This window comes from Hordeum vulgare, chromosome 4H (genome assembly GCF_904849725.1).
Source record: "Hordeum vulgare subsp. vulgare chromosome 4H, MorexV3_pseudomolecules_assembly, whole genome shotgun sequence".
NCBI classification, from domain to species: Eukaryota; Viridiplantae; Streptophyta; class Magnoliopsida; order Poales; family Poaceae; genus Hordeum; species Hordeum vulgare.
In genome coordinates, this window is record NC_058521.1 from 184811657 (window position 1) to 184828944 (window position 17288).

At 44.5% G+C, this 17288-nt stretch overlaps 1 protein-coding gene across 4 annotated transcripts; it reads right to left on the reverse strand.

The window, feature by feature from the left end:
* Positions 1-4993: 4993 nt before the first annotated feature.
* LOC123448351 (protein ELF4-LIKE 4-like) lies at positions 4994-6482 on the reverse strand. 4 transcript variants are annotated; one of them, XM_045125189.1, is made up of 2 exons: positions 6290-6482; positions 4994-5838 (listed from the first exon to the last, which is right to left on the reverse strand). In XM_045125189.1, exon 2 carries the CDS (start codon positions 5796-5798, stop codon positions 5394-5396), a length of 405 nt encoding a protein of 134 aa, XP_044981124.1. In that variant the 5' UTR covers positions 5799-5838; positions 6290-6482; the 3' UTR covers positions 4994-5393. The 4 variants fall into 4 exon arrangements, with proteins under 4 accessions (XP_044981124.1, XP_044981122.1, XP_044981125.1 ...); XM_045125187.1 differs by having other exon boundaries at positions 4994-5868; positions 6290-6481; XM_045125190.1 differs by lacking the exon at positions 6290-6482 and adding an exon at positions 6091-6280.
* Positions 6483-17288: the final 10806 nt, after the last annotated feature.

Here is a 17288-nt window from a genome sequence, read left to right on the forward strand (position 1 = left end):
ACACTCTGCCTCCTCCTCCTCCGCCTCCTTCACGCGTAAGAAACCGCAGAAGAGAGCCGTCGCCGCCCTGGCGGCTAGCAGTACAATAGGCGGGAAGAGATTCAAATATGGTCCAAGCCTCAAGCCTCTTAAGAAGTTACCATATGAGATGAGTACAGAGGAAAACGCGAAAATCGTGGCTACCTATATTAAGGAACAACTTGCACTGAAACGTCCACCTCCAAAGGAGAAACTTGATCCGGTAAAAGTGAAGTGTTGTTTGCATGCCCTTGAGAAAGCACCAACGGTACCGCTTCCGCTGCCATCATACTATGAGAGAACTATTGAAAATATATATGAGAAACCTGAGCAGTCGAAAAGCTCAAGTATCAGCGGTTCGAGACGTAGGAAAACAATTCCCCAGCTCGACGAACAAGAGAAGCAATCGTGCCCGCCGCTCAAGGTTTTTACCGATGTCGCCAACGTTGATCCGGGGGTAGTGGCCGCTAATTATCTTGGTTTCACTTCTGCTGATTTCGTAACCGAAGATGTACAGTACGAAACTGCCCCAATAGTAGCCATAGATACTAGCACGCGAAACCTCTCGTCAAACCTGGGCTGTTGACGGAACTATCAACAATGATGCAAAGACTACATAGTACTTGAATGCCTGCAAGGATGGGACCGACAGTATCTATGTGGGATTGAAAGATGAGCACTTTTACAATGGCACCGGATCGTTGTACATTGAATTTGACGAATTATTTCAGTTATACAATCAAGACGCCTTCGACAAAACGATCGTCAGTTGCTATTGTCTTTAAGTATTATTTCTATAATTAAGTCTCTAGCTCAGCTCCTTCATTCTTGCATGTGTAATTATCCTTACTATATTATGCAGATTGAAGATCCTTGAATGCAAAAGAGGACAAATATATTCATTAACCCAGATACCATAAATGCACATAATGTATGCACCAATCCCATCGATACAGAGAACAACTTGCTAAATGCGTTACTTCGGCAACATGACAGAAGGGAAATACTATTTCCTTACAACTTCGGATGAGTGTCGTTACTAGCTAGTTGTCTTCTGCACATTCTGTTTCGCTTACTCGAGGTTATAAGTGTAATTAATGAGTTATGCGTGCGCATGTTTCATTTTTTCTGCTAATCATTAGGGTTGACGATGGAGTAGTAATTGCCTTGGATTCGCTACGTAAAGACCCTGCACACATGGTGTCGGTTACTGAAATGCTCCAGAAGTAAGTTCAATCATTATCACACCATATCAAAAACTTTCTTTCATTTCCTGATATCAAGTAATCGTTTTCTTTGTCGTGCAGGGTTTGAAAAAAGTTCACCAAGAAAGCTAAAGGTGAATGGAATAAGGAGTTGTGATTTTTCTTCTCCCAAGTAAGTAGTACTAGCTAGTTCCATGCGTCTGTCATTGATTCTAGTTTCAATACCATTATCATGCTTGATTATTATTTTGACTGAACTCTATTCTCGTAAAGTACTGCTTGAGGCAGGAATTCGGGAATAATTTATGGGGATTCTTCGTTTGCGAGTGGATTCACCAGACGACCTGTGAGAACGTCACGTGTTTTAAAGAACTTGAAGTACGTAAACAATATTCAAATTTTTATTTTATTACCATCAACTGTGTTGAGTTTCATTCATATATATACTTATTGACCCTTTCTTTAAATTAGATTGCGCGCAAGCGGGGCGCACTCCTACCAACTGATCGATACGAGAAATTCAAGAGGAGTTGGCGGGATTCTTTGTTGAGCATGTGAGACCATCAGACGGGGAATATCATCTGGATTTCCATACCGATTTTAGTAGACGATAGATATTAGCTAGTTAGGGATCGCAAGAGATGTTATATATTGTATATATGCATGATCGTGTACTATATGTAGTTGCATCGAGTTGTTCAACCAAGCACGGAGAAAGATAGCTCACTTCTCTCTATATATGATGTTGTGTAATTAATGGTTCCTTCATTTGCTTACTAGCTACCCTCGAGTTCTCTCTATATATAGTAGCTACCGTCGATCAAGCACGGAGAAAGAAAGGTCACTTCTCTATATATGTAGTAGCTAGCTAACACAATATGAAACCCCGAATAAAACCCTCCAACCCCTAACCCCCTCCCCCATTTCAAAAAAACAGAAAAAAAAACTAGCGCATGTGAGCCGCTGACGCGTGGCTGCAGTTTGGTCCCGGTTGGTGTTACCAACCGGGGCTAACGGTCCTCCTGCCTGGGCGCCCCGTAGCGGCCACGTGGAGATCCTTTGGGCTTGGTTCATAAGCCAACCGGGACTAAAAGTTTGGTCTTTAGTCCCGATGGTTTTGTTCCGGTTGAAGAACCGGGACTAAAGCCCCTCTAGAACCGGAACTAAATCCCTGTTTTCTACTAGTGTTGAGACAATTTTATTTTTATTCCATTTGTATGACTATACTTATTTATTTGAAAACTATGTTTTATTTGATTGTGAAACTATGCTATTTATTTATATGTCTACTTGTCAAATAATGCAAAACGTATGTAAATTTGTCGAAAAAGAACGGTCGGCGGGCCACGCCGGTAAATATGAATCACGGGCGTTAAGTACACTGCCAACCCAAATCTTAAACAAAATGGACACCGAACCGACGGTCGATCCAAACAGATAAAAAACGGACAAAAATACCGTACCGTCTGTTTGAGTCAGCAGGTTGGAGTTGCTCTAAATACCAGGCCGACATATATCATTGTATAGATGCGCTTCATCGGGTGAGATTTGTTGGATCTCAAGAACTCACTGTTTTTATATTGATATAGATATAGATACATAGGTACATTACTTGTTGGGTTTGTGACTGTAGAGAGAGAACAAATGGGGACCCATTGACACTGTCCAGCATGCCAAATCAGTGGTCAAAAAGGTCCATATGCGTAGATCAGGGACCGAAAAAGATGCCACACACACAGGCCACTGTCTCAAGTAAGTTTCTGGCCATGGTTCTATAAACTATGATTGGCAGCCCAAAAATTATGCAACCTTTTTTTTTTGTTCTCCTGCTGCTGATGATGTCCATCATCTTGCAGATGCCCATTAGAAAGAAAAAACACCCGCTGTTATTTTTTGCGTTACTTTGGCATGCACAAAAGGAGAACCTTATCTCCACTCCATCGAGAAATGAGCAAAAGCGTAACAGTCCCCCGCGTCGCCCTCCCCCGCGTCGCCCTCCCTGGCGACTCGGGGAAACCCTAAATCAAGGCCCCCCAGCCCCCTCTCCTCCCTCCCCTTGGCTCGCCGCCGTTGAAGGAGCCGCCAACAAAGTCCGTGCCGGCTCGCATGAAGGTTGCGACAGGGCCCTTTTCTTTATTCGCCTGCTTCGCGCGACGTCTGCCGAACGATGCGGCCGCTGCCATGGACGGCACGGGGCGGGACCAAGGTGGCGCGGCAGCTCGCGCTCGCAAGATCCGCGGCGAGGCCACGCGCATGGGAGGACGCGTGGTGAGGGCGCGGGCGTCAGGAGGAGGTGTTGTGTCGGTGCGGGCGGCGAGGACGCGCATGTTGGGTGAAGGAGGACGGCGGTCCTGCTGCCATGGGTGACGCAGTGTGTGTCCATGGTGGTGCAAGGGCTCGCGCTTGTGAGATAAGCGACGAGGGCGCGTGCAAGGGAGGGGCGCGTCGACGGTGCGCGAGGCGAGGGCGCGGCTACGGGACGAGGCAGACGACACACAACAATGACAATGCAAGGCGCAAGGTCATTCCGGTGGGTGTGCGGCGCCGGTCGTGGGCAGGGCCAGCCAGATCCGGGCCCTTCCTGGTCGCGGGTGGTGCAAGTGGTGGAGCGGTTCGCGGCGGTGGCTGCGGGCAGGACCGGCCAGATCTGGGCCCTTCCTGGTCGTGGATGGTGGAGCGGACCGCGGCGGTGACTGCGTGCTGGGCCGCGGCCCAGCTTTGGGCCCTCCCAAGCTCGTGGCTGGTGCGAGTGATGGTTCGAACCGCCACGCGTGGTGTCGAGATGTCGGTGCTTCGCCATGCTCTCATCTGGGTGTGAGGAGGGGCAACTACGGTTCTACTAGTGTGTGCGTCTGCGGCGGTGTCTCCGATATAGGTTTGCAATTTCTCCGGATGAAAGTCCTGCTCTCTGTCAATGTTGACAGCACCCGTGGGGTGTTGTTTCCTTGTTGAAAGCCTCGCCGAGGAGATCTTGCACCTCTCTTGTCGTCGAGTTCGGTCTTTGGATGAAAACCAAGATTTGCCTTGTTGGATCGACGATGACGACGTCATTGACGTCATTTCTTTGTTGAAAGCATCGTTATGTAGATTTGACCTCTTGATGGGAGCATCCGGTTTGCGGCAATGTGTCCAGTTCAAAGTTGAAGGTGGCGGGGCGATGATAGGGTCTGCGGTGGCGTGTCCGTCGAGGGCTTGCTGTTGGCCCGCCATGTTTGGACATTGGAGCACTATTGTCATCCAGGCAGCGCCAGTCAAGCCATGTTGGATGTCCTCTCGCCACCAGTGCAGCATTTGTCCGCTCCTTTATCGGATGTCTTCTCTCTCGGTGTTGAGAGGCGCTTTTGTATGTCTTATAATGTTTTCGACCTAGTTTAGTTTGGTGTGATGTGCTTTTGTACAAGTTTTCGCGAAGTTTTAGCCTTCGGTTTCTTCTGCAATGAAATTTTAGAAGCTCTCATGCTAACTTCCAAAAATCTACACCCCACCAACTCATCAGATGATGAGTGAGCTGATCTAGCAGTAGAAGAAGACGTTTGGTCATCAAACTTTTCATCATGGTTTGCAACAGGACAGAAGGGAAAGATGACAGGGGAGGAAGCGGGAGCAGCAGCAGATTGGTAAAAGCTGTAAAGCTTTGCACTTTGCATCAGTACATGCGAATTTCAGGCTCACATGGTCCATCCCAATCCAAGGGCAACGGTATTTTAATTTTCCCCTCGCAAATGACCTAGAGAAAGATACTCAATAAAATTACTAAAGTAAGAACAAAATACTCAAGAACTCCCAAATCTCTCAGATTAACTTTAGACCTGGCTGGCACACCTGAAATCAGCCAGGAGCCCATGGAACGGTGACTAGATTCTACATGTAATAGTAAGGCTGCAGCTTATCATGAACTGGTGATGGTTGCCGCTTCTACAATGGGTGTTTTCTGCTCATCGTCACATGGACTTGTACAGAAAAGTTTTGTTTTTCTCACCATCAGGGTTCAAGAAACACTTTGAGGCAAAGAAGAAGAAGCACGGCAAGAAATTAAGCAAGGAAGAACTAGTCTAGTAGTAAGTAGGAGTAGCAAACATCTCATCAGTAACTTACATCCTTCCTCGCTAGCTGCTACACAGCATCCATGACGATGCTAGGAAACAGCAGGCACCATCTGGTCGGGCCAAGCTAGCCTGGCCGGACGCGCTTCTGTCCAGCGGCGGCGCGGCCGGCGGCATCGGAGGAGCGCAGCGTGCCCGAGGAGTCGCCCTCCGAGGAGCCGCCGTCCATGGCGGCGCCGCGGTGCGCGAAAGAGGCGGAGAGGTCGGCGTAGAGGCGGACGACGCGGCGTATGTTGTTGTTGAGCTCCCGGATCAGGCCGACGTTGCGGGTGAGGCTGTCCGGCGCCCGGGACTCGTGATTCTGGTTGATCTCGGAGATGAGCATCCGGTTCTGGTCCAGGATGCTCTGCACCTGCACGAAGCTCTTGTGGAACGTCTGGATCAGCTTCCCGTCCACCACCTGGTGGTGCCCCCCTCCGCCGCCGCCGCCGCCGCCTCCATTGCCCATCCCCGAGAAGCTCTCGCCTTCCATCCCCTTTTCCCTCTCCAAACTCTTGTTGATTCTTCTTCACCTGGTTCACACACCAGAGCTAGATAGAGTCCTGAAATTGACCCATAAATTACGAAATTATGTGGCTAAACTTTGCATTTATGTGGGGATCGGGCTGTACTGGAAACAAATAAAGACCCATAAAGAACATCTAGCACAAAGATTAAATGTGCAGCTATTATAGAAAATCGAAGCGGCGGGTTAAAGAAAATCCGCATGGGAAAACCAGTGTGAAGATGAAATCCAAGAAGGATAAACAAGACAAATAAATCACCTCTCTGAATTTCCTCCTAGCAAATAAAAACCAAGCATCAGGGTAGCCGGTTGGCTCTATCTACTAGAATGGCAGCAAGTAGGTACTAGTGGCCAGGAGTCACCATTGTGCGCATGGGATTCAAGAAGTTGAAATAGGAGGGGAAGGGAGGAGTGAGAAAAGCAACATAAAAAGAAGGGAAAGATTCTATAGGACTCACCAAAACAAATGTTATCCCGCGGAAACCTTTGCAATTAAGATGGGAAAAGGTGGGAGGATACCCAGGATGATAGAGAGGGGACGGAATCTATTGGGAAGTGCTTGGGGAGAGAGGAAGAGCCTGAGGTGAAATCATGGCCATCTCCATGCCCACCTTTATATTCCCCTCTCCGTCCCTCTTTCTTCTTCTCCCACAAACAACACAGAAGGAGGGGGGCCAAATCATTTTCCGACCTTTTCAATGATCTTTGTTATAAATTGAATTTGACATAAAAGTATTTCACGATATAATTCTTTTAACAACATCATAGCCCGTTGCATTACTGTTCAACATAAAAATATTGAACTAGATAGCATTTTTATCCTTGCTTAATGCCAGGCCGAACATGCGTACGTGACAGGCCAGAAATGCGGAGTTAGATGTCATTTCTGAAAGTGCGTTATATCGACTAGAGGGGGGTGAATAGGAGATTTTTAGAATTTCATCACTGAGGAAATTCCTCACTGATGACTAACTTACAGCGAAAACAGTAAAGAATCAGAAGTGCAAAGTTTCACAACAGCAGTTTTTCAGAGTGAAGAATGTGAAAACAGATTGCACTCTGAGCAGGCACGCAGAATACATATGAGGATTAACTGACGTGAAGAATTTGGGGTTGAGGAAATTCAGAAAAAGTCTTCAGCAAATTCTTCAAACAGTAGCAGTGAAAGTCATCAACACATAATTCGACGAAAGTAAGGAGTTGAGGAATAAGAACCCGTTTCTCAGTGAAGACAGTTGTTGATGACCCAGTTCCAACTGCTGTGACAGTCGTACATCTGGTTTGGAGCGGCTTGGTATTGAAACCAAAGGACACACAGTCCCTATCGTGTTCTCCTTGGGCTAAGAACACACAGTCCTCGCCCAACACTCGTGGTAAGTCTTCATGGCAGACTTCCAAACCCTCACAAACTTGGTCACCCGACGATCCACAATTGACTGCTGAAAGCTTTAGACCATGCCGCCTAACCGTCTGGAGGATGCACAGTCCTCAAAGGTAAAAGGCTTCAGTCCCACACAGGAACAACTTCTTCAGTGATGCTCAATCACTAGGTTTGGTTTGTGGTTTCGGTGTATGGGGTATTTCCTCACTGATGAATTACTCTCGAAGACTCTGAGGAATTGGGTTGCTCTTATGACAAGTGTCAGTTTCTAACGGAGCAGCCAACCAGCTAATGGTTGAGGGGGTGGCTATTTATAGCCCGGGAGCATCCCGACATGATTAGACACTAATGCCCTTAAATAATATGACCGTTGGAGTGGATAAGACCAATGACTTGGCGTGGCTATCGAAACGGTCGGAACCCTCAACTGTTAGAGTCCTCATGTCACTCGTATTCCTCACCTGAGGCTTTTGGTCGGATTAGGCTTGGATTGAGCATCATGAGGAAATTCATTCCAAAGTGTAACTTCGATCCCCTTTAACAGTACGGTGTTCCTAGTACTCAAATGCGAAGAAAATAAAACAGAAAGAGTAAATCTTCATGCTTCAAAGTCTTTAAAATGATTTTCTTCAGGACACACCGAATTCCTCGATTTCAGTATCTTCATGAGGAATATCAATTTCATTGTAGATTCCTCGCGATTCATTTCTTCAGTTTCAGACCAATTTCTTCAACCGAAGATATATATTTTTAGGGGTCGATATTCTTCAAATATCTCAAACTCCTCAATGACTTATAGATCATGTGTACACTCATAAACACATTAGATACTTAACCTATAAGTTTTCAAACCACCAAAATCACTAAGGGACACTAGATGCACTTACAGTTTCATTGACCCTGATGTTTCTATGTAGAATAACAACGAGAAAGGCTTTGACGTTTTCAAACAACATAGCAATTAGGACAAGTGTTTTGGAAACGCCAAGGTCTTTGGTGTTGCTGCCATATATAGAAACGTCAGGTCAACCGCGTTTTTAGAAATGGCATATAGCTTGACGTTTCCGGCCTATCACATACGTGTGCTGTGTCTGACAGTGGGCAAGGACAGAAACGTTAGCTAGCTCGACGTTTCAATGTTGCACGTAAACATTACAAGCTATGACATAGTTAAAAAAGTCAAATTATGAAATAATTTTATGTAATTTTAATTTATAACAAAGATTGCTCAAAAAATCAGAACAACGATTTCTGCCTAAGAAGGGAGGGAGGAAGGGAGAAGAAGAGATGCGAGGACAAGCAAACCTTTCCTGATCAAAAGCTCGCCCAATCACATAAATATATGGGGCTACTTATTGCTTGGGCCCTTCCGCCTCTGTTGCATTCTGCCCACATTTGCGTGCACACCAAAACAAGATGCTAAGCAAACCCCCCCCCCCCCCCCCCCCCCCCCCCCCCCCCCCCCCCCGCGGAAAGCAGCACTACCAACCGATAAAGAAGAACAAGCTGGATTTTAGCCCAAAGAGGCATGAAATTCCCTGAAGAACTACCAAGCAACCAAAACAAAGATTGCAATCTCTGACGAGACGAGAAATGCGGTGGTACCAGGCAGGAATGGGAACCAGCCAGAGAGATTGTCAAAGGGAGAAAAAAACAAGGATGGGGTTCTTTAACACTCGACAAGTCCGAATTATTTTGACACGTGAATCGTTGGAATTTGGAGGTTCTCTTCCAGCACCACTTGGGCTACTCTGCCCGGACAGGAGTTGATCTGATCCTTCCAGTGCAGGAAAGGTTAGGAAAAGCAACTTTTCTATCGCTGGATATGCAAGTATGCAAACACAAACACATGGGGATGGACGGATGGGCATGTTATCCTGTAGTAGTATCTGCCATCTCTATATTAAAAAAAAATTGGTACGTCGTTAGTCTGGTAACCCCTTCCCTCAGTTGAACGAGAGCCTCTCTCACCGATCTCGTTCAACGATTTTTATTTCTAACCATCGCGGACATCCCCACCGGTTTTTTTTAGCGAGCCAGCCTCACCAACCGATTTTTTTTCTAAACAACACTTTCCTTCTATGGGTGAATATCATAAATCAGCCATCAATCAAATATCAAAACTCTCCATATATACAACACTACTCAGCCAAGCAGATGACCAAATATCTAAATTATTCATGTATAAAAAAACGAGACTAATCCAAGGGATAACCCTTGTTGGCTTATTTTTGTAGGAGAAGCTCCGCGAGCCCCGCGAGTTAGAGCCGAGGCTCGAACCCGGGCGGGCTGGCAGCTATCCCAACTGCCCAGTCAACGAGTCGACGCAGTGGTGTAGCCAGCTCGGTGAGTCAGGATGGTCCAATAATAAATGTTTTATGTAATTCTATGCATTGTAAAAAAATATAGTATCTATTTTTTACCCTATATATTGGCTATGGTGGGATTTCAGGATGGTTCATGGACCACCCTGTCCACCCCTGGCTACGCCATTGGGTCGACGCCCCGTCTTTATAAACTATTAATATATACATCACCATCTTTTTGTATAGCTGGCACGGACCATCAACGATGCAATCATACTCATAGATGCATATTCTTTCCTTGCTAGTGAACCAAATCTCAAAACTCTCTATATATACAACAATACTCAGCCAAGTCGACCACAAAAAAAAAATCTAAACTATCACCAGTTTCCTTGTATCGCTTGCATGGACAATCAACGATACAATCTTTCTCAAGGATGCCTGGTTCTTTCTCTACCAGCGAATCAAAATTTCCATATCGTACATCACATCTCTTTGCTTCATCCAAATCTCTTCCGATGGAATAATTGGCATATAATCTCCCTATTTTTCGGTAATAATGTAAATCTCTCTTCATAATAATCCATGATCAACTTTGAACGTTCAAAGAGAGACCTACGCTAGAGAAAGAGAGGAGAAAAAATAAGCATCGCCTTGCCACACCCCCACCACGCCGCCTCCACATCAACAATGTCAACGCCCCCCACCATGCCACCTTCCCATCAGCGACCCCGACAGCCTAGAGATAGGGTCGGCCGCCTCTCGTCCGTCCAGGTCGGGTGGTTGTTTCATATCTGCTGCCCTACCTTGTAACAAGGCGGAGTTAGGTCGGGTCGGGTGGGCAGGCGTAGTTCGAACAGGAGGAGCAGAGCATAAGATACATCAGGTATGTGGCTGCAATGGGCGAGAAACTCATAAAAGAAGTGGACGAGTTCTCGCGAAGATTATGTTGCTCATAGTGTTCGGTAGGCTCTCTTACTAATTTGTTATTGAGTGTGCCCACTTACTAATTTGATTTGATAAGTTGACTTGGGGAATTGGCGAGTTGGTGTGGATGAAGTTGTTAATACAATTTGCTTTGGTGCGTGTTAATGACATATTTCTAAACTTGCGGCTCTCTATTGTTTGTGTGTGAGGGCTATATTGTGGTGGATAAGACCGATGAGCATTGGTGGGTTTCATATGGAGCTTATAGCACGGCGAGGAACAACCTTGATTTGTGTCTAATGTTTCATGATGTGCGTTGGTCTACCATTCAAAAATATAAGCATTAAGCATCAGATCTTTCTCTTTCTCAGCATGACAATTTATGTGGCTGTTTCTGAATCATAATTTAGATGAATATTTTGAATCTAGACTAAATTAAATTTATAGCTTGCAACTAACTGCATGTGGACATGTACATGCTAAATTGTGTAGCATGTTATCTTCCAGTAAAAGGGATCATGTAAAAAGTAGATGTAAGAATACAATTTTCATAACATGTACAAATTGCAAATTTATATTCAGACTCGTGGCCAGATCAAATACTTCTTTTTCAATGTTATGTGTGATGTAATATATTGTTATTTTTTCATTTTCTACATCATTGCAATTTCAAATTATTTAGTTCACATTGTTTTGGAGATTAGTTTCGTCGGCAACAACATTTCCTGATTGAAGTTGATGCACATATATCGACACACTCGGTGACATTTACTAGGTGCGCATTCACTTTCGATCTTTAAATAATGTTAGACACATGACCATTGTAGCAGCAAGTAGAAAGGGTTAGATAAAGCAACTAGAACAGAATATAACAAACATATTGGGTATAACAAAAGCATCTAGTATATAGTAAGAAGAAGTTACTTAATGAAAAATAACTAGACACCTATATGTCGGCTCCTCATCGTACACAACCAATCCCATATTACATTGTCCATTCGGGGCCACTAGCGCACTGGATGTCGACTGAAACGTCAAAGCTTCCTCCTCTGTTTACCTGCCGGCTTTGGTTCAGTGTGAGTTCTAGGCCCTAAGCATCTGCAGTATGTCCACGACAACTAATCTATAGATTGATTTCCATTTCTGAAATATTTCTATTTTTTCCTACAACGTCTTATCTAGTAATACATTGAAGGATTCAATCCCACATTCACTTAACTTACACAAATGTATGTGGTCTTCTTCATGTGCATAAACATGTGAACGTGCTATGGTATATATATGTGTTAGGAGTCCACAAAAATGATTATTTTCACAACTTATGCAGCAAGGTATGCAAGAAGTTTCTGATATGAGCAATACTATCAGGTAACTTGTCAGTTTCATTGATACTTCATGACTTATCTTTTAGTTTGCTACTTGTAGGTATCTAATTCAATATGCATATTCGACCCGTGAAGGTAGGTGCAATGGTGTCATATACTTGCTCTTTCTTTTAGACCACAAATGATAAGCTATGCTACTTTCTTTTATATTGTTACATTCGTATTTTCATATGTTAATAAGCTTTACTGGAAATCCAGTAAATAAGGCCTTGTTTGGTACTAAAGAATAAATAGAAGATGAACCAACTTGCACATGTTATTTGGTATGTTGATTTTTTTTAATTCTAACAGTGCTTACATTTCTGGCTTATAAAAATGTTACAACCAAAGAATGTATTTTTGAGTATTACAACTAAAGGACTGGTCGGAAGTGCATGAGCGAGTGATTAACTCAATATTATTAGAGGACTGCCATGCTAGTTCCAAGTTAGAACATGTGACACTAAAGGAAGGAACACTAAGAGAGGGAGGAAAGACGAATCCCTTGTTGTCATACAATATCAATGTTCTACCAACTTCGTCGGAAAGCCGATCACCGATGCTCCACCTGAGGTATGTCGTACAATCAGCACTATTAGGATCACATATATGCACCCGATTGTTATATGTCCTTACCTTGCCAAGGTCACAAAATGTGCTTATTTTGCATTATGGAAGTTCTTGATTCAGCAAACAAATGATCATGTTGCAATTTGGTTATTTTCTGCAGGTTTTCTATGAAGCATGCAAACAAATATTTGACGATGTTGCATAATTTAAAGATAGGGCTGAACAAGATGTAGTTACACGTAAATTGGTCTTCTTATTTGTAGAGTCTAGGAAGATCATGGTCCTCTCATTCTATTCTAAGCAATATATACACTACTTCGAGGAAAGGATAAGTATCATGTCTCTTGAAAAAAAAGTTATGGTAAATTAGCAGGAATGTGCCATGTTTACAAGCTCTTAGATGTACATCTTGATGAAAAAGTAGTCCTACTTTCTACCAGGATTTGACTTACAATTCTGAAAATTTGTTGAGCAAAGTATCAACAGAATGTAGCGGCAAGCTGAAACTTCTAGGTAAACTGGACATTAGATGAACATGCACGCAATTGTTTCTAGAATGTTGCCCTCTGGCTGTGTACAAACTAAACTTTTTTACTTTATAAAACTAAAATTTGTGCATTGGTTGTTGACTAGCAAATTTTGCTTAAATCTTTGTATTTACTCTCTCTCTTTTGAACCATAATGAAAATTATTATGTCAAATTATATGGGTTTATTCACCTTGGTTTATTTTTTTTATTGTCATCTGAAGTCCCAAGTGTAAAAAAAAATTGCAGCCAACATTTTACAATTTAGCTCTAGTTATTTAATGGCGTGCATCATTTTGTTTTGAGAATTTTGAAATCTTAATTTCTTCAAATTTAGATGTTACAAACTAATATTTGTCGAGATATCTACAAGCCTTTAGAAATATCGTTCTGTTTTTCTAAGTCATTTTTGACAACATCATATTTTCTAAGTCACCCTCATTGCTGACTATCTGAAGATACCTCCTTCATCGAATAAGGAGAAAAATAAGAAAACGCCTTCAAGAAAAGGTTGTTCGACTGTCTCAGTGGCCCCTTCTGCTACAACGGGTCGTCGCTCCACGTGCCAAACACCTATTATTACAGGTTCTACCAATTCCACACCAAACACTGGTCGGACCTCTAAACGTGAAACCTCTATAGGGGTTGCTCCTACTGCTCCCACTGCTCCCCCTCCAAGAGGTATCATTTTTAGAATAAGCATTGCTTTTTCGAATAAACGAGAAGTATTTACATATGTCGATGTATTCGATAGGACCCAAACACAACCACCTCCTTCGACGGCGGTGGACAATATGGAAGTCCCTCATGCAAGTCAGTCCACCGAGGAGTATGACGATGTTTCAGTTACCAACTCTGAAGTCCCTCATGCAAGTCAGTCCCTATGCGTTTTTGACCCAAAGGGCATTGTGTTGAAGCAGAATGACCCATAGGGAGTGATGAAAGCGGTTGCCGCCTGATCGGATTCCTTCATCTTTATTTGATGGTATACGGAGTAAGCGTTGAGGAAGCAAAGTGAGCCATGTTGTGTGGTGGCATCAATGATTTGGTTATTGCGAGGAAAAGGAAACAGATCCTTAGGGCAGGCCTTGTTGAGGTCTTTGAAATCGACACATAACTGCCAAGATTTGTCCTTTTTTTGTGACCATGACCAGATTTTCCAACAACTCGGGATGTATGATGCCCCGTATGAATCCGGCTTTGAGCAACTTTGCTAGTTCCATGCCCATGGCTTGACGCTTGGGTTCGGAAAAACGACGCAAGGTTTGTTTGACAGGTTTGAAGCCGTCTATTATGTTCAACCTATGCTCGACCGGTCTTCGCGGGATTCCTCGCATGTGTGAACGGTGCGAGGCAAATATATCCCAATTTTCTCGCAAGAATCCGTGCAGTGCTTCATTGATCATGGGGTCAAGCTGTGTTCCGATGGACGTTGTTTTGTCATGGCCCATTGGGTGTACTTGAAACTTGACTATTTCAATGACAGGCTTGAAAGATGTGGACTTGAGCCTCTTGCTAAGAGTCACATCATCCCTGTCAACCATCGATCTTAGTTTAGTGAGTTCTTCAGCCGCAAGGGCCTCTCAAAGTGCCTCGAGGGCGAGCGTTGCAGTTTTATTTTTAGTCCGGAGGGCTCTATCTGGATCACTTGTGTGGGTAATGATACCATTGGATCCAAGCATTTTTAGTTTCATATACGTGTAATGTGGTACGACCTGGAATCTGATGAAGGAATCACGTCCCAGAAGGGCGTGATAGCCACTTTTGAAGGGTACGACATGGAAGGTGAACTCTTCGAACCTGTAATTATCATGGGTGCCGAATACCACATCGAGGGAGACCCGACCCATGCATCGAGCTTCTTTTCCGGGGATATTCGTCGAAAAGTTGTGCTACTACGTTCTATGCGGGATCAATCAAACTGCATTTTCTCCAATATCCTCATAGATGAGGTTTAGGCCACTCCCGCCGTCCATTAGCACCTTGGATAGTTTGAAACCATCTATATTGGGATTAAGGACTAATGCGGTTGGTGTTTGGTTGGACCGTATTCCAGGCTGGTCTTCCTCCATAAATGTGATGGGTGTGTTCTTCCATGGGTGTGCTTCTGCCACCATGAATACTTGGTCGGCTTATCTAAGAGCTCTTTTCCGTCGATTATTTGAGGAGAAAGTCTCATGAATTGTGAGCACATCAACACTGTTATCGGGGGTTTCGAGTGAACGCCCTTGCGGTGATTGGGCCTCGAGAATAGTTTCTCCGCTTTTAGCCACCTGCCTCATGACCTAACAGGCTCGAAGTATATGGGTTGAGATGGTGTGAGGTAACACGGAGTGGATGGGGAAAGGGCTACCCAATAGCCTATCTAGTACAGTTTGAGATCCATCAAGGGCTATCCAATGCGCTTCTTCTGAGCTTCTCTGGGTTGCTTGGTGTGGGGTGGTTCCACTTGCAGCTGCCGAGACTGTCAAGTATTTTCGATAGCGCAGTATTTATGTATTACTACCGAAAGCTCAGTGAGGCTTTGGATGCAGCGACGGGCAAGGGCATTCAAGATTCTCTCTTCATGGCAGTTATGCCGGAATATTTTTATAATGTCCCAACAGTTGTAATCCAGTATCCGGTTTATGTTTGGGAGGAATCTAGCCCAGAAGTGTTGTACTAACTCTCCTAGCGCCTACCAGACATGGTGGATGTCACGTATACTAGGTCCTTCTGCGATACTCAGATGATTCCTAGACTGGGAGGTGGGTGGGAAAATTCGGTGTTTTGACGACACGCGTTCCTCTAGTATTGCTGATCGTGTCTCACACAATTGTAGAATCCTGAGAATCAGGTCTGGGTCCCGTATGTCTTACTGAACATGAAAGCTCGGAGTTCGAATTGAGTTCGGGGCATAACTTGTTCGCTAGAGAATCTGGATCACCGGATACTCAGACGCAGATGGTCCTGAGTTCCGGTGGTCAGGAGGTCGAGCCCCGCGTTAGTTCCTCAACAGTAGAGATCAGATGAGTAATAGGTGGGACATAAATTTCCCTATCATCGGGTCTCATCCCGATTTGGTCGTAGACCGATGGTTAGTCATCGGATACTCCCATGGCATGTATTCAGTCAAGTAACTCGTCTAATTTTTCAATATCCCGAGTGTATGTAAGCACGGAGCCTAAGAGATCAACCGGGGGCGTTGCCACCCTTGGAGTATTCGGAGTTTTTCCCGGGATGCGGTCACCTGCTCGTGATTTGCATGGCATGTCCGGTTTGGGATCCGAGACAGGAGCCTGAGCATGAGTCGTTTCAAGGACGAAATCCACCTCCTCTAATGTTGAAGCATCGCTACGGAGGGACGTTGTCAAAATCAGGTCTCCTTGGGGATCGGCGATGAATTCTGTCGTGGTTTTGTCATGACAGACATCCTCGTGAAGGACTTAGGTGTGAGGCCATCGCACTATGTGGCAGTTTGAGAGGGATTGGGCGGAATTGAGAGACGCGAGTTTTCCCAGATTCGGCCCCTTCGATGGAGGTAAAATCCTATGTTCTCCTTATGTTTCATTGATGAAGATGATGATCTTGAATACAAGGGTGCAGAATCGCTAACTCTAATCTCGAGGGTGTCTAATCTGTCTATCTCATCATTATGTCTTGGCTAGACCTAACTTAACTTAACCTGTCCCCCTTGGGGTGCCGTGCCCCTCCTTATATAGGTTGAAGGGGTAGGTTTACATAACGTCCTACTAGGTCTAGGACTAGTTTCTCTTGGAAGGATTTCCTCCTCTTCTTGGGCCTTCTTTGTGAGCCGCCTTCCAGGCCACTCCATGAACTGACTTACGCCGACTTGCACACTCGGCCTTGGGCTTTGTCGTCCAGGTTGATCTGACGAGCGGGGTGTCCCACGAGTCACTAGCTGATGGGTCGAGTCATACTTCATGGACGGGTCAATCCTCCTGGCCGGGTCATAGCTTTTGGCCAGGTCAAACCATGAGCTACATCCCCGACATTAGCCCCAAGTTAGCTTGAATTTATTTGTGGTAAGCTCGTGAAATAAGAATAATAAATATGTAATGGGACCGGGTTGCTCCTTGGCCGGCTTATTTTAGTGAAGTGGCTTCTCGAAAACCCTTATTTCTTCGAGTTGTCTTTACAATCATCTTGCTAGTCAATGTCCTTTTGAAATATTGGGAAAAACACCCATATGTCGTTGAGTCGGCCTCCAATGCTTTGATGAAAATATTGGAGATAAGAAAACCGTATGAAGTTGAGACGACTCCCATTGCTTCAATTTTAATGAAAAATATTGGGAACACAAAATTCGTCCGTTGTTAAACCACTTCTAACTTGAGAAGCCGGGTTGCTTGTATGGACTCCGCCGTCTTGATCATATTGATG

Bases quoted from the DNA above. Each gene is read 5' to 3' on its own strand.
- LOC123448351 (XM_045125189.1), bottom strand. From the start codon at position 5,798: ATGGAAGGCGAGAGCTTCTCGGGGATGGGCAATGGAGGCGGCGGCGGC.